A 24619-nucleotide genomic window follows, 5' to 3' on the forward strand; every position below is an offset into this window, starting at 1 on the left:
TAGTTATTTCTTATGTCCCTCCTGAGGAGCTGAGATCAAGTAGGAAGGTGTGGTGCAGTACAGACTGACCCAAGTAGGAATCAACTCAGCAGTAAAACCAGGGCAGGACTTTGCTGAGATGATTTAAACTCTGGGTTTTATTTATAGCTTTAAAAAATCATGACCAAGTGTTTGCAGATGATATGATATGGTACATAAAAAACCCTAAAGAATCCACTCCAAAACTACTAGATCTAATATGTGAATTGAGCAAAGTTGCAGGATACAAAATTAATACACAGAAATCTGTTGCATTCCTATACACTAATGATGAAGTAGCAGAAAGAGAAATCAGGAAAACAATTCCATTCACAATTGCATCAAAAAGAATAAAATACCTAGGAATAAACCTAACCAAGGAAGTGAAAGACTTATACTCTGAAAACAAAAGACACTCATGAGAGAAATTAAAGAAAAAAACCAATAAATGGAAACACATCCCGTGCTCATGGATTGGAAGAATTAATATTGTCAAAATGGCCATCCTGCCTAAAGCAATCTACAGATTCAATGCAATCCCTATCAAAATACCAACAGCATTCTTCAATGAACAAGAGCAAATAGTTCTAAAATTCATACGGGACCATAAAAGACCCCGAATGCCCAAAGCAATCCTGAGAAGGAAGAATAAAGCAGGGGGCTATTACGTTCCCCAACTTTAAGTTCTACTGCAAAGCTACAATAATCAAGACAATTGGTACTGGCACAAGAACAGACCCACAGACCAATGGAACAGGCTAGAGAGCCCAGATATAAACCCAAGCATATATGGTCAATTAATATCCAATAAAGGAGCCATGGATATGCAATGGGGGAATGACAGCCTCTTCAACAACTGGTGTTGACAAAACTGGACAGCTACATGTGAGAGAATGAAACTGGATTATTGTCTAACCCCATACACAAAAGTAAACTCAAAATGGATCAAAGACCTGAATGTAAGTCATAGGCAAAAATCTCTTGAATATAAACATGAGCAACTTTTTACTGAATGCATCTCCTCAAGCAAGGGAAACAATAAAAAATGAACACATGGGATTACATCATGCTAAAAAGCTTCTGTACAGCAAAGAACACCATCAGCAGAACAAAAAGTCATCCTACAGTATGGGAGAATGTATTTGTAAATGACATATCTGACAAGAGGTTAACATCCAAAATATATAAAGAACTCACATGCCTCAATACCCAAAAAAGCAAATAACCCGCTTAACAAATGGACACAGGATATGAACAGACACTTCTCCAAAGAAGAAATTCAATGGCCAACAAGCACATGAAAAGATGCTCCACATCGCTAATTATCAGGGAAATGCAAATTATAACCACAGTGAAATATCATCTCACACCAGTTTGGATGGCCAACATAGAAAAGACTAGGAGCAACAAGTGCTCATGAGGATGTGAGAGGGGGAACCCTCCTACACTGCTGGTGGGAATGTACACTAGTTCAACCACTGTGGAAAGCAATATGGAGGTTCCTCAAAAAACTCAAAGTAGAAATAACATTTGACCCAAGGAATTTCACTTCTAGGAATTTATCAAGAGAATGTAGGATCCCAGTTTCAAGAAGACATATGCACCACTATGTTTATCGCAGCACTATTTACAACAGCCAAGAAATGGAAGCAACCTAAGTGCCCATCAGTAGATGAATGGAAAAAGAAGATGTGGTACATATACACAATGAAATATTATTCAGGCACAAGAAGAAAACAAGTCCTACCATTTGCAACAACATGGAGGGAACTAGAAGGTATTATGCTCAGTGAAATAAGCCAGGCAGAGAAAGACAAGTACCAAATGATTGCACTCATCTGTGGAGCATAAGAACAAAGCAAAAACTGAAGAAACAAAACAGCAGCAGACTCACAGAACCCAAGAATGGACAGTTACCAAAGGGAAAGGGACTGGGGAGGGTGGGTGGGAAGGGAGGGAGAAGGCGAATAAAGGCATTAACATTAGCACACATAACGTAGGTGGGGCACGGGGAAGGCAGTATAGCACAGAGAAGACAAGTAGTGACTCTATAGCATCTTACTACGCTGATGGACAGTGACTAATGGGCTATTTGGTGGGGACTTGATAATGGGGGGAATCTAGTAACTACAATGTTGCCCATGTGGTTTTATATTAATTATACCAATATAAAAAAGAAATCAAAACCAAGTATTTGTCTGTATAAAGTAATCACTGGAGATGTTTAAGATCTAATGTCATAGATTCCAAAAGTTCCTTTGTATTTGATTTGCATAGAAACTTACTATTTTGAAAGTTTTTGAAATTTTAGTTCTTCAAAATAGAAACTTCACATTTTAAATTACCTTATCTTTGGCAAATATAGGAAATGTCAAACTTTGTCTTATCTTTGGCTCAAATTCATACTTCTGTTTAAAATTGTAGTTTTTACTGTAGACTCTTTTGTCTGAGGTCCCTGTGTAATGAAAAAGATGACTGAAAAAAACATTATCATCTCTGTCAAAATCCAGGAAAAGTAGTTGCTCATGATGCTGACAGTAATTTTTGAAACTTTCAAATCTTGTGAGTTAAATTAGGACTCCTATGTAGTTGTGACTAAGTGATGTTAATTACATGCAGTAGTGGCTTTGGGACCTTTTTGAAATGAGTTGGTGAGTACATACTCCTTTCCTAGAATGTCTGCCTTTCTCACAATTGAAATCTCTTGACCAAAACTTAGCAGTCACATCAATATAATGTGATTAGATTAGAGTTTACTGATACTTTGAGGGGGGAAAAAAAGAATTTTTGCTATCAATAAGACACTTTTGTGTAGTCATTATCTATCAATGTATTTTGGGGGGAGGGATTTCCAGTTATGGCTCAAGGCCAACTTTTATTTTTATAAAAGCAATTAGTAATAATAAATCTACAGCATTCTATTTCAGGTTTTTAAGATCACATTATTTAATTACTTTAAAATGCACTTTGACATGTTTCCAGTATTTAGACAGTTTTACTAAGTTTAGATGGGTTATATCTTTCCTTATTATGTGATATTTTAGTTGTAATGTACACTAACTTAAACATTGACAATTTTTTTCCAGTGGTTCAACTTGAATTCTCTCTTGACGGGTCCAGAATTAATATCAGACACATACCTTGCACTTTTCTTGGCTCAGTTACAACAGGAAGGTAAAGACTGAACATTTTATAATGTATCTTTCAAAGTATCTAAATGAAACTAGCTCATGAGAAGAGAGTGTAACAGTGTTCTGTGGCAGTAGCAGTGAGATCATCTTTACGTGGTTCCCAAAGTGAACATTAGCCAATTTGGATGGTATTGTTGAGTCCGAGGTCTCACTGATGCCTGGCACTCTCCCAGTGTGCTGCTGCCTTTGCGGCCCGCGTGTCAAGGCTCCTCCTCCTCGCCCCACAGACAAACAGGGTCAGGGAGCAGGATGGGTGTTCTTGTTTTCCTCGCTCCTTCTAGGCCACTGTTCTTCCTAAACACTCTAGCTCCTTGAAATATACGCCACTGGATGAAATTCTCCTTGGTCTTTGGCAGTCATCTGTGATCCTCCTCTTAGGATTTTGAGATTTGACTCACTGTCTTTTATTTCAAGTCTTTTCATCATTCCTAGTGATTTCTACATCAAAAACCAATCCAATCCAATACCTTGTTTCTTACGTCCAAAGATAATTTTCTTCTCACTTCTCTTGTCATTTCTGATAACCATACCACTTTCAAATCCCACTTACAAGCATCCTACTCTGAGTGTTGCCTGCTATCTTTATACCATATTTTCTCTATTTTTCCCATTCCAACAATTTTTTAATTAAAAGGTCATTGCTGTACAATCTTATGTTGGTTTCAAATATACAACACAGTGTTCAACAGTTATCCATAATATTAAATCTTCACTCCCCTCTAGTGCAGTCACTATCTATCAATGTAGTAAGATGTTACAAAATCATTTACTGTATTCTCCATGCTATACTACTGTCCTCATAACCAAATTATATTGTGATTGCAAATTTTTGTGACCGTTTATCCCCATCTCCTGACCGCCCCCACCCCCCTTCCCAAACCATCCCCCTTGGTAACCACTAGTTCCTTCTAGATGTCTATGAGTCCACTCCGGTTTTGTTCCTTCTGTTTGCTTTGTTTTTATACTCTACATGTAAGTGAAATCATGTGATACTTGTTTTTTCTCCACCTGGCTTATTTCACTGAGCATAATACCCTCAAGATACATTCATGTTGTTGCAAATGGAAGGATTTCTTCTTATGGCTGAATAATACTCCATTGTGTATATGTACCACATCTTCTTTTATCCATTCATCTATTGATGGACACTTAGGTTGCTTCTATATCTTGGATATTGCAAATAGTGCAGCAATAAACATAGGGATGCATTTGTCTTTTTGAATAAGGGATCTTGTTTTCTTCAGGTAATTCCTAGGAGTGGAGTTACTGAGTCAAACGGCATTTCTATTTTTAGTTTTTTGAGGAACCTCCTTATTGCTTTCCACGAGGTTGAATCAATATACATTCCCACAATGGTGTAGGAGGGTTCTCCTTTCTCTGCATCTTTGCCAGCATTTGTTGTTTCTTGTCTTTTGGATGGTGGCCATCCTAACTGGTGTGAGGTGATATCTCACTGGTTTTCATTTGCATTTTCTTGCTGATTAGCAATGGGGAGCATCTTTTCATGTGCCCATTGGCCACCAGTAATTCCTTCTTTGGCGAAGTTTCTGTCAGGTCCTCTGCCCATTTCTTAATCGGGTTATTTGTTTTTTGGGTGTTGAAGTATATGATTTCTTTATATATTTTGGCTGTTAACTCTTTATCAGATGAGTCATTTATGAATATACTATAAATATATTCTTCCATACTGTAGGGTGCCTTTTTGTTCTGCTAATGGTGTCCTTTGCTGTAAAGAAGCTTTTTAGTTTGATATAGCCCGACTCGTTCATTTTTTATTTTGTTTCCCTTGCTTGAGATGTGTCCAGGAATAAGTTGCTCATGCTTATATTCAAGAGATTATTTTTGCCTACATTTCCTCCTGTGAGTTTTATGGCTTCATGACTAACATTCAGGTCTTTGATCAATTTCAAGTTTCCTTTTGTGTATGGAGTCAGACAATAATCCAGTTTCATTCTCTTCCATGGAGCTGTGCAGTTTTGCCAACACCAGTTGTCAAAGAGGCTGTCTTTTCCCCATTGTATATTCATTGGCTCCTTTATCATATATTAATTGACCATATATGTGTGGGTTTATATCTGGGCTCTCTATTCTGTTCCATTGATCTATAGATCTGTTCTTGTGCTTGTACCAAATTATCTTGATTACTGTGGCTTTATAGTAGAACTTGAAGTTAGGGAGCATAATACCCCCAGCTTTGTTCTTCTTTCTTAGGATTCCTTTGGCTATTGAGAGTCTTTTGTGGTTCCATATGAATTTTAGAATTATTTGTTCTAGTTCATTAAAGAATGCTGTTGGTATTTTGATAGGGATTGCACTGCATCTGTAGATTGCTTTAGGCAGGGTGGCCATTTTGGCAATATTAATTCTTCCTATCCATGAGCACAGGATAGATTTCCATTTATTGTTGTCTACTTTGATCTCTCATGAGTGTCTTACAGTTTTTAGAGTAAAGGACTTCACTTTCTGGTTAGATTTATTCCCACATATTTTATTCTCTTTGATGTAATTGTAAATGGAGTTGTTTTCCTGATTTCTCTTTCTGTTATTTGTTCATTTTTCATTGTTAGTATACAGGAATGCAACAGATTTCTGTGTATTTTGTATCCTGCAACTTTGCTGAATTCAGTTATTCTAATAGTTTTTTGGTGGAGTCTTTAGGGTTTTCTATGTATAATATAATGTTGTCTGCAAAGAGTGACAGTTTAACTTCTTTAACAATCTGGATGCCTTTTATTTCTTCGTGTTGTCTGATTGCCGTGGCTAGGACCTCCAGTACAATGTTGAACAAAAGTGGTGAAAGGGCATCCTTGTCTTGTTCCCCATCTCAGAGGAAAAGCTTTCAGCTTTCACTGTTAAGTATGATGTTCGCTGTGGGTTTGTCATGTATGGTCTTTATTATATTGAGGTATGTACCCTCTGTGCCCATTTTGTTGAGAGTTTTTATTGTGAATGAATGTTGCATTTTGTCAAATGCTTTTTCAGCATCTCTTGAGATGATCATGTGATTTTTGTCCTCCTTTTTGTTGATGTGTATATGTTGATTGATTTTTGAATATTGTACCATCTTTGCATCCCGTGATAGGTGATCTTTTTGATGTATTTTTTAATTGGGTTTGCTAATATTTTGTCAAGGATTTTTGCATCTATATTCATCAGGGATATTGGTCTGTAATTTTCCTTTTCTGTAGTGTTTTTTGCCTGGTTTTGGTATTAGAGTGATGCTGGCCTCATAGAATGAATTTGGAAGTATTCTCTCCTTTTCTACTCTTTGGAATACTTTAACAAGGATGGGTATTAGCTCTTCTTTATTTTTATTTTTATTTATTTTTTATTTTGGTATCATTAACATACAATCACATGAGCAACATTATGGTTACTAGATTCCCCCATTACCAAGTTCCCACCACATACTCCATTACAGTCACTGTCCATCAGCGTAGTAGAATGTTATAGAGTCACTACTTGTCTTCTCTGTGCTATACTGCCTTCCCCATGCCCCCCCATGTTATGTGTGCTAATCGTAATGCTCCTTATTCCCCTTCTCCTTCCCTTCCCACTCACCCTCCCCAGTCCCTTTCCCTTTGGTAACTGTTAGTCCGTTCTTGGGTTCTGTGAGTCTGCTGCTGTTTTGTTCCTTCAGTATTAGCTCTTCTTTAAATGTTTGATAAAATTCAAAAAGATTGAAATTGTGAAGCTGTGAAGCCATCAGGACCCGGGGTTTTGTTTTTAGGTGGTTTTTTGATTACCAATTCAATTTCATTTCTGGTAATTGGTCTGTTCAGATTCTCTGTTTCTTCCTAGGTCAGTCTTGGAAGGTTATATTTTTCTAGAAAGTTGTCTATTTCTTTTAGGTTGTCCAATTTATGGGCATATAATTTTTCATAGTATTCTCTAATAATTCTTTATATTTCTGTGTTGTCTGTTGTGATTATTCCTTCCTTTCTGATTTTGTTTATGTATGTACACTCTCTTTTTTTCTTGATAAGTCTGGCTTGAGGTTTATCTATTTCTTTTATTTTCTCAATGAACCAGCTCCTGGTTTCATTTTTTTTTTCTATTGTTTTATTCTCTATTTATTTCTGCTTTGATGTTATTATGTCCCTCTTACAAGTAACTTTGGGCTTCATTTGTTCTTCTTTTTCTTGTTTCTTTAATTGTGAGTTTATACTGTTTATTTGGGATTGTTCTTGTTTTTTGAAGTATGCCTGTATTGCTGTGTACTTTCCTCCTAGAACTGCCCTCACTGCATCCCACAGGTTTTGGGCTGTTGAGTTGTTTTCATTTGTCTCCATGTATCGCTTGATTTCTGTTTTAATTTGGTCATTGATCCATTGATTATTTAGAAGCATGTTGTTTAGCTTCCATGTGTTTGTAGACTTTTTGTTTTCTTTGTGTAATTTATTTCTAGTTTTATACCATTGTGATTTGAGAAGTTGCTTGATACAATTTCAATCTTCTTGAATTTATTGAGGTTCTCTTTGTGGCCTAGTTTGTGATCTATACTGGAAAATGTTCCATGTACACTTGAGAAGAATGTCTATCCTGCTGCTTTTGGGTGGAACGTTCTACAGATATCTGTTAAGTCCAACTGATCTAATATATTGTTCAGTGCCTCTGTTTCCTTACTTATTTTTTGTCTGATTGTTCTGTCTATTGAAGTGAGGGGTTTGTTAGTCTCCTAAAATGAATGTGTTGCAGTCTGTTTCCCCCTCTAATTCTGTTAGTATTTGTTTTACATATTTAGGTGTTCGTATACTGGGTGCATAGGTCTTTATAATAGTTATAGCCTCTTGTTGGACTGACCCTTTGTCATTCTATAATGTCCCTCTTTGTATCTTGCTACTCTCTTTGTTTTGAAATCTGTTTTGTCTGATAACTACTACTGCTTTTCTCCCTGTTATTTGCATGAACTATTTTTTTCCATCTCTTCACTTTAGTCTATGTCTTTGGGTCTGAAGTGAGTCTGTTGAAGGTAGTGTATAGATCTTGTGGGGTCTTGTTTTTTTTTATCTATTCTGCCACTTTATGTCTTTAGCTTGGTACATTCAGTCCATTTGCTTTTAAGGTGATTGTTGATAGATATGTACTTATTGCCATTTCATTAATTGTTTTCTGGTTGTTTTTATGTCTCCTTGCTGTTTTTCTTCTCATACTCTTTTGTTATTTGATGGATTTCTTTAGTGTTGTGATTAGATTGTTCTTTCTTTTTTGTGTGTGTGTGTATCTGTTGTAGGCTTTAGTTTTGTGGCTACCAAAGGTTCAAAGATAGCTTCCTTCCTATCCAATAATCTATCTTCAGTTGCTGATTACTCTCTTTAAAACACAATTTAGAAGTAATTTTTTTTTCTTTCTTCTTCCTCCTCCTCCTCCACACTTTATGCATTAGCTGTTGTATTCTGCACTTCTTGGGTATCCCTTGACTGATTTTGTGAGTATTTGATTTAATTTCATACTTGATTGGTAGTTAATTGGTCTACTACCTTTACTGTGGGTTTATTTTCACTGGTGAAAGCTATTTAGTCTTAGGAACATTTCCATCTATAGAAATCCCTTTAATATATCCTGTAGAGCTGTCTTAGTGGTAGTAAATTCCTTCAACTTTTGTGTATCTGAAAGTTGTTTAACCCCTGTTTCAAATTTAAATGATAGTCTTGCCAAGTAGAGGATCCTTGGTTGGAGGTCCTTCTGTTTCAATACATTAAGTATATCATGTCATTTCCTTCTGGTCTGTAAATTTTCTACTGAGAAGTCTGCTGATAGCCTGATGGGGTTTCCTTTATAAGTAATCTTTTTTCTCTCTCTGGCTTTTTTTGGTACTCTCTCCTTGTCCTTGATCTTTCCCATTTTAATTATCATATGTCTTGGTGTTGTCTTTCTGGGGTTCCTTTTGTTAGGGGCTTTCTGTACTTCTATGACCTGAGTCTATTTCTGTCCCCAATCTGGGGAAGTTTTCAACAACTATTTCCTCAAAGAGACTTTCTATCCCTTTGTCTCCCCCTTTTCCTTCTGGTACCCCTATAATCGAATATTATTCTGTTTGGATTTGTCACACAGCTCTCTTATTATTATTTCATTCCTAGGGATCCTTTTTTTCCTCTGTTTTTTGGTTTCATTTTTTTCTTGTTCCGTAATTTCATATTTTTTACAGCTTTAACCTGTGATAATCTGCTATTCAATCCTTCCAGTGTATGTTTGATTTCAGATACCGTTTTCCTCAGCTCTGAGTGGCTCTTTTGCACATCTTCTATCTTTTTGTTGAAGTCCTCCCTGAGATCTGGAATATTTTTCTATAGATCCATGAGCATGTTTATGATTTTCATTTTGAAATCTTTATCAAGAAGATTGGTGATTGCTGTTTCATTCAGCATTCTTTCTGATGTTTTGTCTTGTAGTTTTGTTTGGAACATATTCCTCTGCCTCCTCATTTTGCCAGGGTTTCTGTGTTTCTTCCTTTGGAGTAATAGCTTTATGGAGGAGGCACCCTATAGTGCCCAGAAGCTCAAGACTCTTTACTTTGGGGTGTGGGAGCCCCAGCTGTTGGTGTGCAGTAGCCAGGGCCACCTCTCTGTCTGGCTTATAGTGGTTTGATTTTAGGCAGTTTGCTTCAGCTGTGCCTTTCTGATTAGTGCAGAAGTCTGCTGAAGTAGCTGTGGGCTGGGCTGCCCTCTGCCTGGCCAGCAGCAATGGCAGGGGCCACAGGTGCACAGGGCCTGGTGCCTGCAGGGAGGAAGGAGCTTCCCAGGCATCTCCCTGGTTGGAGAAAGCTAGGAGAGCCTCCCTGACAGCAAAATCTGACACTGTTGCTGGGCCACATGGGTTGTTTGCCGGCTGTGCATACAAGGAGGAGTCTTGGGGCTGTGTTGCCAGCAAGGTGGTTGGAGTATCTGGGGCTCTTGAGAGTTCCTGATCCATTGGGCCAAGGGTGGACTGGGAGGTATCATCCACCTGCCCTTTCTCCTGAAAAGAGAGCTCCATCCAACACTCACCCCCGTGGGACCCTCCTGCTGCTGGGAGATCTTTCAGACTGCCCACCTTGCTTTTGTCTGGGTGGGGGGTGGTGGGGAGTGGCAGGGCCAGGGTGTTGGAACATGCCTGTTCTCCAGAGCAGCTGGAATCTCAGCCTTCCCAAGTGTTCTGCCTGTCTTTGTTGTCCAGACCCACTAATCACCAGAGCACCATGTATGTGAGCTTGTTTTCCCAGAGCAGATCTCCAGGGCCAGATGTTCAGTGATTCTCGGCTCCTATCCTCTCTTTCTCCATTCCTCTTTCTCCCACCTGTGGGCTGGGGTGGGGGGAGGGCTTGGGTCCCACCAGATCTTGGCTTTGCCACTTTACCCTTTTCTGTGAGGTCTTTTCTTCTTCCCCAGGTGTGGGTAGTGAGTTGTGTGTCTTCAGGTCATTTTCAGGTTTAGTTGTATTTGCTGTACTTTCTTCTTTCATGTGTTTTTGGGAGGAGGATTACTCCTTGCCTTCCTACTCTGCCATCTTTTTCCATGATTTCCCCCACACCAACCATTTTTTAAACCCTACCCAGAGTGAAAACATTCCCTTGGATCCTTACTTCCTGTCTTATCCTGCTGCTTTTCTATAGCCCATCATTATAATCCCTCATTTGCATTCTTCAACTCCTTTCTCCTTGCTACCATCATACTTTCATGACAAAATCCCAACCCTGGTTGAATCCAAATCTTGGGCTTGTCCACTCCTGTAGCAGAGCAACTGAACATGGCTGAGTAATAACATAAAATGTGATTCTTTATATTGCTTTAAACTTATAATCACAAACTTCAAATGAGCCTTTGTTCTTATAGTAAGCTCACTTAACTACTCTCCAAGATGATTATGTCACAACCTGTCTCTTCAGACCCCTCCCTGATGCCTAATTTATGGCCTGCCTTAATATTCTACTAAAAAACAGAAGCAGTTGAGAGAGAACTTCCTCATCTTCCTACAAACAAATCTACCAAATTACCTATTTTCTTCCTATGCTTTGAGTCTATTAAAATAGATAAATTGTCCCCCATTCCTAAGACCAACCTCTGCCTGCACTTTGGGGCCAGATCCCAGCTCCTCTCACCTACTCAAGATCTTGGCTCCTGCTTTTGTCTCTCCTTTCTTGGGTCTGACCAGTTACCCTGACTTTTCTGTATTATTTCTATTAGCAGAGAATAAACTCTTTATCTTCATTGATTAAAAAGAAAAAGCCTCTCTTAACTCCAGGGAAGTCCAGCTGCTTCCCATTTTTATTTTCCCCTCTAGTGTATCATCTACTGTTTATGAAATCATTCCAGTCACACTATCATAACCAGTGTGAAGAACCCTATTCGCAGTATCACCAATGGTCTCCATGTTTGGCAGTGCCAGTATTCAATCCTCAGTCTTTTTATTTGACCTCATCTTATGTAAGGGTATAGTTAATTATAGCCTCCTTTAAACAAAACTTTCTTTCTGAAAATTATTTCAAACAAATACAAACTTAGAGAAAATAATGTGATGAACTCTCATGTATCCTTCACCCAGCTTCTACAATTATCGCACGACCAGTCTTGCTTTATCCATACCATACCAGCTTCCTTCCCCTGTTTATTATGAGCAAATACTCAACATCTTACATTTTCTCTGTTTTTTTTTAAGTAAAATCCTTAAAAGCAGGACTCTTTAAAAAGTGTCCTTTTTTATATAGCCCCAATACCATAAATACACCTAAAAAATTTAACCATAATGCTTTAGTAACATCAAATACCATTTCAATATTCAAATCTCTAATCTCTTTGATTGTCTCTTATGCTCTTTACAGTTTAACCAGGTCAAAATAAGGTATACTGATTGTGTTAGATTGATATGTCACTTAAGTCTAACTATAGGTTTCCTTATTATTTTTTCCTTGATTTTTTTGAAGATACAGGGTTATTTGTTCTTTCCCCAATTATGAATTTTGCTGATTACATCTTTATTTTCCTCTGAGCCCCGGATACCCAGTGGAGTGGTCCTTAGATTTAGAGGCTTGATCAGATTCAGATTGATGTTGGGGGAACAGTGGGAAACTTCAGATGGTGTGGCACTTGATGTCTGGTTCTCTTCTGTTTTGTGATTTGAGTAGCTATAGATCAATGCCTAGATCCATTATTTCATTAAGGATTGCAAAATTATGGTATTTGATTCGTGTCATTACAAAATTTATCAGCTGGAATACTTACATACAAACAAACTTTTCCCTCATCAGTTATTTGGTAATCCTGAAATAGAGTTCACATGGGAAAAGCAGGATAAATATTTATTTCCTTTTATCAGTTTTTAAAATGAATTGGTTTCATTGTGTCCATCCTCCAATGGTAGCCAGTTAGTTTGGGGTTTTTTGTTTATTTGTTTGCTTTACTGAAGTGTCACTGTAAACCAATCCATTAAAACATAGTTCATGTGTTTTAGGCCATTGTAATTACTATTGTTATTAATACTCAAACGGTCCCATCTTGGACCAGGGGGGATCCTTTAGAAGCTGACTCCCAAATTTCAGAAATGACCACTGTAGCCTTTCAAGGCTTTCTTTCTCATATGACATCTTATTCAAGCTTTTCTTGTATATTTCTTCACCTTTTAGTAATGTTGCCTAGAGGTCAGTCTGGGCACTGATGTGCTTATTGCCACTGGGTTGGTCATGTTGTTCCTTCCAACTCACTGTAGGTTTATAGTGTTTCTGCTTCTTTGATTTTATAAAGTGACCCAGCGTTCAGTCCTTCGACGATTTCTTGATTACGTACTGTCTTAATACTTTAAATATATCTAAATAAAATATATGTGCTCATAAGTCCTAAACTTTTATCCTGCCTAGAGATCTACCCTGAACACGTAACTCTTAACTTTGACCAATCTCCACTTGGGGAATCCAGAAAGAATCGTAAACTGAGCATGACTACAGAAGACTGATTTTTCCCTCCTCATGCATGCTATCCCTCATGTTTTCCATTTCAGTAAGGATCACTCCTCTTGTACTCTGGTTCCTATATATATTATATTGGTAAAGCAGCCCAGAGTGCTTTTTCAAAAATGTAATGCTTATTATGGGATACCCTCACTCTTCACCCCTCAGTGTCTCCTCAGCACACTTACAATGAAATCCAAAGTCTTGAATAAGACCAATGACATATACCAAAGTTTAAGAGAAATTTATGGTAGAAAAGCTTAAATTGCTTAGAATAACTTAGGTATAGCCCACCCACACTCAATTTTTGTGTAGATTATCCAGTTTAGAAAACTGGCTTTCTAGAATCATATTTATAAACAATTTAACGGGATCAGTGTAATTCTTTTAAAATAAGAACCATGTCTTCAACATCTTGACTAGATTTGGGGTGTTGGCTTCTCAGCTCCTGTTTTTAACTGGGGGGTGGTTGTGTGTGTCAGGTTTGGGGAGGGAGTACAGCTGTTTCCACAGATGAGTCATTTTACTCTTAATTCATATTATTACACACATTATTTGGGTCCTTGCAACATCTCTTAATGAAGGTACCAGTATTATCTGTTTTAACAATTGGAGAAACCAAGATATAGATGGGTAGGTGATTTACTAGAGACCGTGCAACTAGGAATTCTGAATGCTAGGATTAAAACCCTGGCAGTCTGACTCCAAATTCCTTATTCTTAGTCCTTTACGCTGCCTCTGTTAACATTTTAATGAGTAGCCTACTTAGTCCAGCACTGTTTTCATAGGCCCTTTCAGATGTGGTTCATTTATTTCTCATAGTCACTCTGTGAGGTGGCTCTTCCCTTTTGCAGATGAAAAAAGTGAGACTTTAAAAGAAGTTTACCCTAGGCCACCCTGCCTGTAAGTGTAAGAACGTTGTTTGAACCTAGGTCTTTCTGGCTCTATGGCTGGAATTCTTCCAACTCCACTGTCCTTTTTAATTGACTTTGAATCTCTTACTAGCTGTTTTAGTTTATTTTTGCCTTTTTTTTAGGTTATTCTATATTTGTTGTTAAGGGTGACCTGCCAGATTGTGAAGCTGACCAACTCCTGCAGATGATCAGGGTCCAACAGATGCATCGACCAAAACTTATTGGAGAAGAATTAGCACAATTAAAAGAACAGAGGTAAAATTAAGCCTGCAGTATGGAATAAATGATAGTATTTCATTACAAGAATTAAATTTTTCATGCTTACATTGACTGTGTCATCCTTTCTATTGTTGATGTTTTTAGACCTTTGTATTTTAGTGAAGTTTATTGGATCAAATTTGAATCAACTCTTTGAACTACTTAAATAATTTAACTTAGATTCTCAGCACAACATAACTTTTTATTAATAGGCCTTATCTGCCAGAGAATGTATAAGTTTTTTGTTTTTGTTTTATTTTCTTATTAAGGTATCATTGATATACAGTCTTACGCTCAGGTTTCACATGAGCAACAGTTTGGTTACTACATTCCCCCTGTTATCAAGTCCCCACCACTTACCCCATTACAGTCACTGTCCATCAGCATAGTAAGATGCTATAGAGTCACTACTTGTCTTCTCTGTGCCATAATATACTTCCTTCCCCATGCCCCCCCTATATTATGTGTGCTAATCATAAAACCCCTTAATCCCCTTATCCCTCACTTTCCTCTCATTCTCCCCAACCCCTTTCCCTTTGGTAACTGTTAACCCATTCTAGGGTTCTGTGACTCGGCTGCTATTTTGTTCCTTCAGTTTTTGCTTTGTTGTTATACTCCACAGATGAGTGAAATCATTTGGTACTTGTCTTTCTCCACCTGGCTTATTTCACTGAGCATAATACCCTCTAGCTCCATCTATGTTGTTGCAAATGGTAGGATCTGTTTTCTTCTTATGGCTGAATAATATTCCATTGTGTATGTGCACCACCTCTTCTTTATCCATTCATCTACTGATGGACACATAGGTTGCTTCCATATCTTGGTTATTGTAAATAGTGCTATGATAAACATAGTAGGGGTGCATATGTCTCTTTGAATCTGTGATCCTATTTTCTTAGGGTAAATTCCTCGGAGTGGAATTCCTGGGTCAAATGGTATTTCTATTTTTAGTTTTTTGAGGAATCTCCATATTGCTTTCCACAATGGTTGAACTAATTTACATTCCCACCAGCAGTGTAGGAGGGTTCCCCTTTCTCTGCATCCTCATCAGCATTTGTTGTTGCTTGTCTTTTTGATGTTGACCATCCTAACTGGTGTGAGGTGATATCTCATTATGGTTTTAATTTGCATTTTTCTGATGATCAGCGATGTGGAGCAGCTTCTCATGTTCCTGTTGGCATCTGAATTTCTTTGGAGAAGTGTCTGCTTAGATCCTCTGCCCATTTTTTTTAATAGGGTTATTTGCTTTTTGGGTGTTGAGGCATGTAAGCTCTTTATATATTTTGAATTTTAATCCCTTATCAGATGGGTCATTTATGAATATATTCTCCCATACTGTAGGATGCCTTTTTGTTCTGCTGTAGTGTCCTTTGCTGTATGGAAGCTTTTTAGTTTGATGTAGTCCCACTTGTTCATTTTTGTTTTTGTTCCCTTTGCCCGAGGAGATGTGTTGAGGAAAAAGTTGCTCATGTTTGTATTCAAGAGAGTTTTGCCTGTTTTCTTCTAAGAGTTTTATGGTTTCATGACTTACATACAGGTCTTTGATCCATTTCGAGTTTACTTTTGTGTATGGAGGTAGACAGTAATCCTGTTTCATTCTCTTACATGTAGCTGTCCAGTTTTGCCAACACCAGTTGTTGAAGAGGCTATCATTTCCCCATTGTATGTCCATTGCTCCTTTTTCATCTATGAATTGACCATATATGCTTGGGTTTATATCTGGGCTCTATATTATATTCCATTGATCTATGGGTCTGTTCTTGTGCCAGTACCAAATTGTCTTGATTACTATAGCTTTGTAGTAGAGCTTGAAGTTGAGGAGCATAATCCTCCCCCAATTTAGTCTCCCTTCTAAGGATTGTTTTGTCTATTTGGGGATATTTTGTGGTTCCATATGATTTAGAACTATTTATTCTAGTTCATTGAAGAATGCCGTTGATATTTTGAAAGGGATCACATTGAATCTGTAGTGTGCTTTAGGCAAGATGGCCATTTTGACAATATTAATTCTTCCTACCCAAGAGTATGGGATGTATTTCCGTTTATTAGTGTCCTCTTTAATTTCTCTCAAGAGTATCTTATAGTTTTCAGGGTATAGGTCTTTAAGTTTCTATCATAGAATCTTTGGTTTATAAATGTCTTTATATCTAAAATAGAGACTGGTCTGCAATTATAATCAGTGCTTTTGTTCTTTAGAGTCCAAAAAACAGATCTAGAACAAGTCTTAGAAGCAAATGATGGGTCAGGCATGTTAGACGAAGATGAGGAAGATTTGCAGAGGGCTTTGGCACTAAGTCGCCAAGAAATTGACATGGAAGACGAAGAAGCAGATCTCCGCAGGGCTATTCAGCTCAGTATGCAAGGTATAGACATTCTGACATGTACTTTTATTTGTTGTTGAAAAATTAATTCAGTTTATCCTTAGTTATCCTGGAAGTTAATTGTACTGTTAATAGAAGTTCCTGGACAATTATTGCAGAAACAATGGTGATGTACAGTGACTATTATTTTTTAGCTTTCCTTTAAGGTAAATTACTTGACAACCTATATTACGTTAGGACTAGTTATATTTTTATTTCTGGTTATTCCATTTGGTTATAATGTACTAACACAGCAATAAACTGAGGTTAGTCTTTGTGGGGTAAAATGGGGAGGACACTCACTAAGACCAGCTATCTTACACATGTATGCTGTTGGACCCAAAGGAGGCCTAGACAGAGAATATAAATAGATTTTACAAAAACTAATACTTAATGGCTATACAGCTTAACAGCTGGAGCCCACTTAGATGGGCCCCCTTTTAGAGTGTTATAAGTTGAGGAGAGTAAAGACAGGTCCCCGGGAGAATGCAGGTACAGGGAAATGTCTAGGACACAGCTTAAAGTGACTTAACTTAAAAGTGTAGGGGGGTTTGAGGGTTTTCTTTGTTTTTTTTTTTTTAATCTTATTAGGGTGAATTTGACTTCTACTTTTGAATAGAATTACTCAGTTGAATTCCTTAAGTATGTAGAGAAAATTGAGGTTCAATTATGAAGATTGTCCTTTTTATCCTTTATTTTATCTTGAACTTCTCTCAAGCATCCTAGCATATCTCTTGAGTATTCCATATATGATATGCAATCCCACTAATTAAAGTCCTGTTGGATCAGACCAATAATGGACAGACAACAGCTTTTATAATTTCAGATACTTTTGTATATTTCACTCTTCTTCCCACTTTATTTTACAATTTATGCAGAATCTGTGGTTGGTACAATTATTAAGTGAGAATACGGAAACATACATAAGTTATTGTGGTCTCCAAATGTTTGAGGATAGAGGAATACAGAGAATGGGTTTGTTTGTTTTATGATCATCCACATTTAGGTTGTTTCTAGGAATGCTGTGCCTTTGAAGATACAGATTTTCTAATCAGTTAAAGAGAGCACACAAGTATGGTGTCAGTGGCTCTTCCTACCAGGTGGCTTGTTAGACTTACATCCTTACATCCACTACATCACAGAAGGATGGCAGCTTGGTTGCTATGCACACAGGTTAGATTTGAATGGCTCTATTCAGGCTTTCCCTGGAGACTTTCAGAGCCTTTCCTATGTTTACAGAATAGTAGCAGAATATTTTTAAGAAGAAACTTTTTAAAAGCTTGCTCAAGTAAGTATAAACATATCATTGTTTGAATTGGTAAATAAAATGATTGTTTTTCATACTGTTTTCTTTTGTTTTCAGGTAGTTCCAGAAATACATCGCAAGATATTCCACAAACATCAAGTACACCTCTTACTTCAGAAGAGCTACGGAAGAGAAGAGAAGCCTACTTTGAAAAGTAAAGTAGTTGGTACAATGTTAAAGTCGCATATTTAATATTTACTTTTTCTATTTTGTGTATTTGTAAACATTTAGCTTTGGCTTAAACTATTTATTTTAGGGTTCTCTCCTTTGAAGAGTCTATTCATTACCTGATTTTTGTGAACATATGAATGCATTTTTAAAAAATTTACAGCACATAAATAATGAAATGTAGTTTTAGGGCACCTTTGCCCCAGTACTAATTAAATTTACCTGAAATATAGTGAAGGGAACTCTGTAGAACTTCAGTCATCAAAAGAAAATGGAATTGGGTCAAAGCAAGAATAATGCCAAATGATCCCCTGAATATGCTTCCTGTTTACCTGACCGACCGTGCAGAGTTCTTCTGTCAATTAACAGGAAAAACAGCATTTGCAGCAGGGAAGCACACTCCCAAATAGAAGGTGGTGCTGAATTGCTCTGCTCATTGCCACTTGAGGGCAGGTACTATAGGCCTGTCATCATCAGGGACATGAGGGCAAACCATAAATCTAAATCATCAGTTTCTAAAACCTAGTTTGTGCCCAGCTTTTATAAATGCTCTCAAAATAGAAAATAATAAATCACCCTTTCTAGTACCTATCATTCACAAGTCTTCCTTTTTTCTTCTTTTAATGATAATACTCCATCTTAAAGGTTACTTGGTGTATGCTAGGTATTCAGATACTCTGATCCTAAGTCAGAAACCAAAAGTCAGTGGCTGAATCTGGCCTGTTAATTTAATTCAATCAATTCTAACATGCACATATTTTCACATTTCAACATTTCTGTAGTTGAGAAGCATCTTAAACCATAATTAGCAGCATTTTAGTGGTACCTAAAATATTGGAGCATTTTACATTTGATGGTGTAATGAAGATTATGTTTACCTTGTTTTCTGTTTGTTTTTTTTAAGTCACAACTCAGAAGTATATGAAGGAAGGTTCTGATCAACTGACATCCTCTTAATGTGAGATATTTCCAGTCTTTATTCAGTGATAGATGCATAGATGTAATTACATATAAAATTTCAAAATAGTGCTTATTAGTGCCTTTCACTTAAAAATTTTTTTTTCATTTCAGAATATATATATATATATTTTTTTTAAAATTCATTTTGTTATCATTAATCTACAATTACATGAAGAACATTATGTTTACTAGACTTCCCCCTTCACCAAGTCCCCCCGACAAACCCCATTACAGTCACTGTCCATCAGCTTAGTAAGATGCTGTAGAATCAGTACTTGTCTTCTCTGTGTTACATATCCCTCCCCAATCCCCCCTCCCACATTATACATGCTAATCGTAAGGCCCCCTTCCTTTTTCCCCGCCCTTATCCCTCCCTTCCCACCCATCCTCCCCAGTCCCTTTCCCTTTGATAACTATTAGTCCATTCTTGGGTTCTGTGATTCTGCTGCTGTTTTGTTCCTTCAGTTTTTCTTTGTTCTTATACTCCACATATGGGTGAAATTATTTGGTACTTGTCTTTCTCCGCCTGGCTTATTTCACTAAGCATAATACCCTCTAGCTCCATCCATGTTGTTGCAAATGGTAGGACTTGTTTTCTTCTTATGGCTGAATAATATTCCACTGTGTATATGTACCACATCTTCTTTATCCATTCATCTACTGATGGGCACTTAGGTTGCTTCCATTTCTTGGCTATTGTAAATAGTGCTGCGATAAACATAGGGGTGCATCTGTCTTTTTCAAACTGGGCTGCTACATTCTTAGGGTAAATTCGTAGAAGTGGAATTCCTGGGTCAAATGGTATTTCTATTTTGAGCTTTCTGAGGGACCTCCATACTGTTTTCCACAATGGTTGAACTAATGTACATTCCCACCAGCAATGTGGGAGGGTTCCCCTTTCTCCACAACCTTACCAACATTTGTTGTTGTTTGTCTTTTGGATGGTGGCCATCCTCCTGGTGTGCTGTGATATCTCATTGTGGTTTTAATTTGCATTTCTCTGTTAACTAGCAATGTGGAGCATCTTTTCATGTGTCTGTTGGCCATCTGAATTTCTTCCTTGGAGAACTGTCTGTCCATCACCTCTGCCCATTTTTTAATTGGATTATTTGCTTTTTGTTTGTTGAGGTGTGTGAGCTCTTTATATATTTTGAATATTGACCCTTTATCAGATCTGTCATTTATGAATATATTCTCCCATACTGTAGGCTACCTTTTTGTTCTATTGATGGTGTCCTTTGCTGTACAGAAGCTTTTCAGCTTGATATAGTCCCACTTGCTCATTTTTTGCTTTTGTTTTCCTTGCCCAGGGAGATATGTTCATGAAGAAGTTGCTAATGTTTATGTCCAAGAGATTTTTGCCTATGTTTTTTTCTAGGAGTTCTATGGTTTTATGACTTACATTCAGGTCTTTGATCCACTTCAAATTTATTTTTGTGTATGGGGTTAGACAATGATCCAGTTTCATTCTCTTACATGTAGCTGTCCAGTTTTGCCAGCACCATCTGTTGAAGAGACTGTCATTTCCCCAATGTATGTCTACGACTCCTTTATCATATATTAATTGACCATATATGTTTGGGTTTCCAGCATGTTGTTAAGCCTACATGTGTTTGTGGGCCTTTTTGCTTTCTTTGTACAATTTAGTTCTAGTTTTATACCTTTGTAGTCTGAGAAGTTGGTTGGTAGAATTTCAGTCTTTTGGAATTTACTGAGGCTCTTTTTGTGGCCTAGTATGTGGTCTATTCTGGAGAATGTTCCATGTGCACTTGAGAAGAATGTGTAGCCTGTTGCTTTTGGATGTAGAGTTCTATAGATATCTATTAGGTCCATCTGTTCTAGTGTGTTGTTCAGTGCCTCTGTGTCCTTACTTATTTTCTGTCTGGTGGATCTGTTCTTTGGAGTGAATGGTGTGTTGACATGTCCCAAAATGAATACATTGCATTCTATTTCTCCTCTAGTTCTGTTTGTATTTGTTTCACATATGCTGGTGCTCCTGTGTTGTGTGCATATATATTTTTAATGGTTGTATCCTCTTGTTGGACTGAGCACATTATCATTATGTAATGTCCATCTTTACCTCTTGTTACTTTCGTTGTTTTGAAGTCTATTTTGTCTGATACTAGTACTGCAACACCTGCTTTTTTCTCCCTGTTGTTTGCATGAAATATCCTTTTCCATTCCTTGACTTTTAGTCTGTGTATGTCTTTGGGTTTGAGGTGAGTCTCTTGTAAGCAGCATATAGATGGGTCTTGTTTTTTTATCCATTCAGTGACTCTGTGTCTTTTGATTGGTGCATTCAGTGCATTTACATTTAGGGTGATTATTGATAGGTATGTACTTATTGCCATTGCAGGCTTTCGATTCATGGTTACCAAAGGTTCAAGGTTAATTTTCTTACTATCTAAGAGTCTAACTTAACTCACTTAGTATGCTGTTACAAACACAATCTAAAGGTTCTTTTCTGTTTCTCCTTTTTCTTCCTCCTCCATTCTTTATATATTAGGTATCATATTCTGTACTTTTTGTTTATCCCTTGATTGACTTTCAGGATAGTTCATTTAATTTTGCATTTGCTTAGTAATTAACTGTTCCACTTTACTGTGGTTTTATTACCTCTGGTGACAGCTATTCAACCTTAGGAACACTTCCATCTATAGCAGTCCCTCCAAAATAGACTGTAGGGATGGTTTGTGGGAGGTAAATTCTCTCAGCTTTTGCTTATCTGGAAATTGTTTAATCCCTCCTTCAAATTTAAATGATAATCTTGCTGGATTAAGTTATCTTGGTTCCAGGCCCTTCTGCTTCATGGCATTAAATACATTATGCACTCCCTTCTGGCCTGTAAGGTTTCTGCTGAGAAGTCTGATGTTAGCCTGATGGGCTTTCCTTTGTATGTGATCTTATTTCTCTCTCTGGCCGCTTTTAACAGTCTGTCCTTATCCTTGATCTTTTCCATTTTAATTACTGTGTCTTGGTGTTGTCTTCCTTGGTTCCCTTGTGTTGGGAGATCCGTGGATCTCCATGGCCTGAGAGACTATCTCCTTCCCCCCACTGGGGAAGTTTTCAGCAAATACCTCCTCAGAGACACTTTCTATCCCTTTCTCTCTCTTCTTCTTCTTCTGGTATCCCTATAATGCGAATATTGTTCAGTTTGGATTGGTCACACAGTTCTGTCAGTAATCTTTCATTCTTAGAGATCCTTTTTTCTCTCTGTGCCTCAGCTTCTTTGTATTCCTCTTCTCTAGTTTCTATTTCATTTATCATCTCCTCCACCGTATCCAGCCTGCTTTTAATACCCTCCATCGTGTTCTTCAACGATTGAATCTCCGACCTGAATTCATTCCTGAGTGCTTGGATGTCTTTCCGTACTTCCATTAGCATGTTGATAATTTTTATTTTGAACTCCCTTTCAGGAAGAGTCATGAGGTCCATATCATTTAAATCTGTCTCGGGAATTGTATTAATAATTTTACTCTGGACCAGGTTTCTTTGGCGTTTGATATTTGTATATGGCACCGTCTAGTGTCCAGAGGCTCTATTCTGGAGCTGCTCAGCCCCTGAAGCAATTTCGGGGGTCGCAGGGGAGCGGTATTGGTGCCTGGGGGGAGGAAAGAGCTGTTCCCCACTTCCCAGCTGCTGTGCCTGTCTCCACTGCCTGAGCCAGTGGGCCAGGCACACAGGTATAAGTTTTTGTCCCAGAGCAGCTGGATATGGGTCCCTGCTTTCCACAAGTGGCCGTAATCTCAGTCTCCCCAGGAACTCTGCCTGTCCCAGCTTTCCAACCCCGTAATCAGAAGAGTATGATGAAAGCACCATGAAATGTAGGTACGTCCTCCCAGCGCAGATCTCCGGAGCTAGGTATTCAGCAGTCCCCAGCCTTCCACTCCCTCCCTGCTCAGTTTCTCTTCCTCCCGCCCGTGAGCTGGGGCAGGGGAGGGGCTCGGGTTCCGCAGAGCCACAGCTCTGGTACATTACCCCATTCGGTGAGGTCTGCTCTTTTCTCCAGGTGTGTGCAGTCTGGCGCTGTCCTCTTTACTGTTGCTCTCTCAGGATTAGTTGCGCCTGCTATATTTTCTAATTGTATCCAGTTTTAGGAGGAAGCCTCTGTCTCTCCTCTCATGCTGCCATCTTTAATCCTCTCTCCATTTTAAAATTTTTAAGTTAGCTGTTTTATTTTTTAATTTTGGTAAACTTAAAATTTGTATGAAAACAGAGAAACCAGCACAGTGAACCCCTATTTACTTATTCTCTAAATTTAACAAATATTAGCACATGGCTAATCGTGTTTTTTATGCCCCATCTCGCATGCTTTCCACCCTCCTACCTGTAAGCCGGGATTATTTTGTAACAAATCTAAATCATATCGTTTCATCCATAGTTATTTTGGTATGTCTCTCTAAAATATATGGACTTTTTAAACAGCCAAATGCTATTGTCACACATTAATATTAATAATTATGACATAATTATTAATGCCAACACTCTAGTATCAAATATCTAGTGTTAAAAATAACTTAGAACTAAATTTAAAAAAACTAATACTCCAGAAAATTTAGGATATAAGAAAATATAATCCTGCTGTCCTTGCGTAGCTGATCTTAGTGTTTTGGAACATTCTTATTGTCACACAGACACATATGTTTTATGTTAGTTGTGCTCATTTCCCCAAGATAGTAAATATTCTTTGTAATAGGCTACATGATATTTCATAAAATGAATGTTTGTATCATAATTTATGAACCTTTTGATTTTTGCTAGTATAATTAATAGTGCAATGAATAGTCCTTGTTCTGACTCTATGCCTCAAATCTTGCATCATTTCTACTAATTATTCTGAGGATGTCAGATGGAGTTAAAGAATATAAACATTTTTTAGGCATTGGTACAGATTTCTAAATTGCTGTCCAGGACAGTTTGCAAATAGTATTTCACCGTGCTCATTTCACACTTGTTTTTTTGCCAGAATAAAATGGTTCAGACAGACATACTTTATAGAGAAACTACAAAATTTTTAAGTAGGTCTAAGAAAAAGAAAGTACTTCTAAAGTATAAAAATGAGTCCCTTTTATTTAAAAAGTGTTTGTAGATTTTTTAAATTAAAAATGGGAAACCTGCAATAAATTAAAGTTGATAGTAGAAAGGATAATGCAGTAATATTCCGTAAAGACTGAGTAAATTAGAACAAGCACAGTGCCAGCAGTAACCAATGCCAGTGTTCAGTCCACCTTGTACCTTTTAAAATGTTTGAGCCGTCAGGCTTTTCCTGATTGGAAGGAAGGTGTGTAGTGATGGTTTCTAGCTTCAGCTTTTGATCTTCTGCCTTCAAGTTTGACTTTGAAAATACTGGTGGAAACAAGAGAACTGGAGAATATTTTATAGTCACGTGTTGCTGAGAGGAATTAAGAGCTAATTTTTTGGTGTTTTCTTTAACATTGTCTAGCATTCAAAACCTTGTAGGTCTCATAAGTAAAGGAGCTGGGAAACTAATATTTGCCTTCCACTAGAATTCCTGATTCTAGGGA

The 24619-nt window shown here is 37.5% G+C and overlaps 1 protein-coding gene across 11 annotated transcripts in view; it reads left to right on the forward strand.

The window, feature by feature from the left end:
• ATXN3 (ataxin 3) overlaps window positions 1–24619 on the forward strand; it is a 52127-nt gene that overhangs the window by 15793 nt on the left and 11715 nt on the right. For 4 of the 11 annotated variants that reach the window (XM_073241956.1, XM_073241953.1, XM_073241954.1 and 1 more), the window contains 4 exons: window positions 3105–3192; window positions 14165–14297; window positions 16497–16663; window positions 18024–18120. In XM_073241956.1, coding sequence (XP_073098057.1) covers window positions 3105–3192; window positions 14165–14297; window positions 16497–16663; window positions 18024–18120 — 485 coding nt within the window. Of the gene's footprint in view, window positions 1–3104; window positions 3193–14164; window positions 14298–16496; window positions 16664–18023; window positions 18121–19038; window positions 19093–24619 lie in introns of those variants that run through there. The other 7 variants (XM_073241955.1, XM_073241958.1, XM_073241959.1 and 4 more) reach the window with 4 other exon arrangements.

Source organism: Manis javanica, chromosome 8 (genome assembly GCF_040802235.1).
Source record: "Manis javanica isolate MJ-LG chromosome 8, MJ_LKY, whole genome shotgun sequence".
Taxonomy (NCBI): domain Eukaryota; kingdom Metazoa; phylum Chordata; class Mammalia; order Pholidota; family Manidae; genus Manis; species Manis javanica.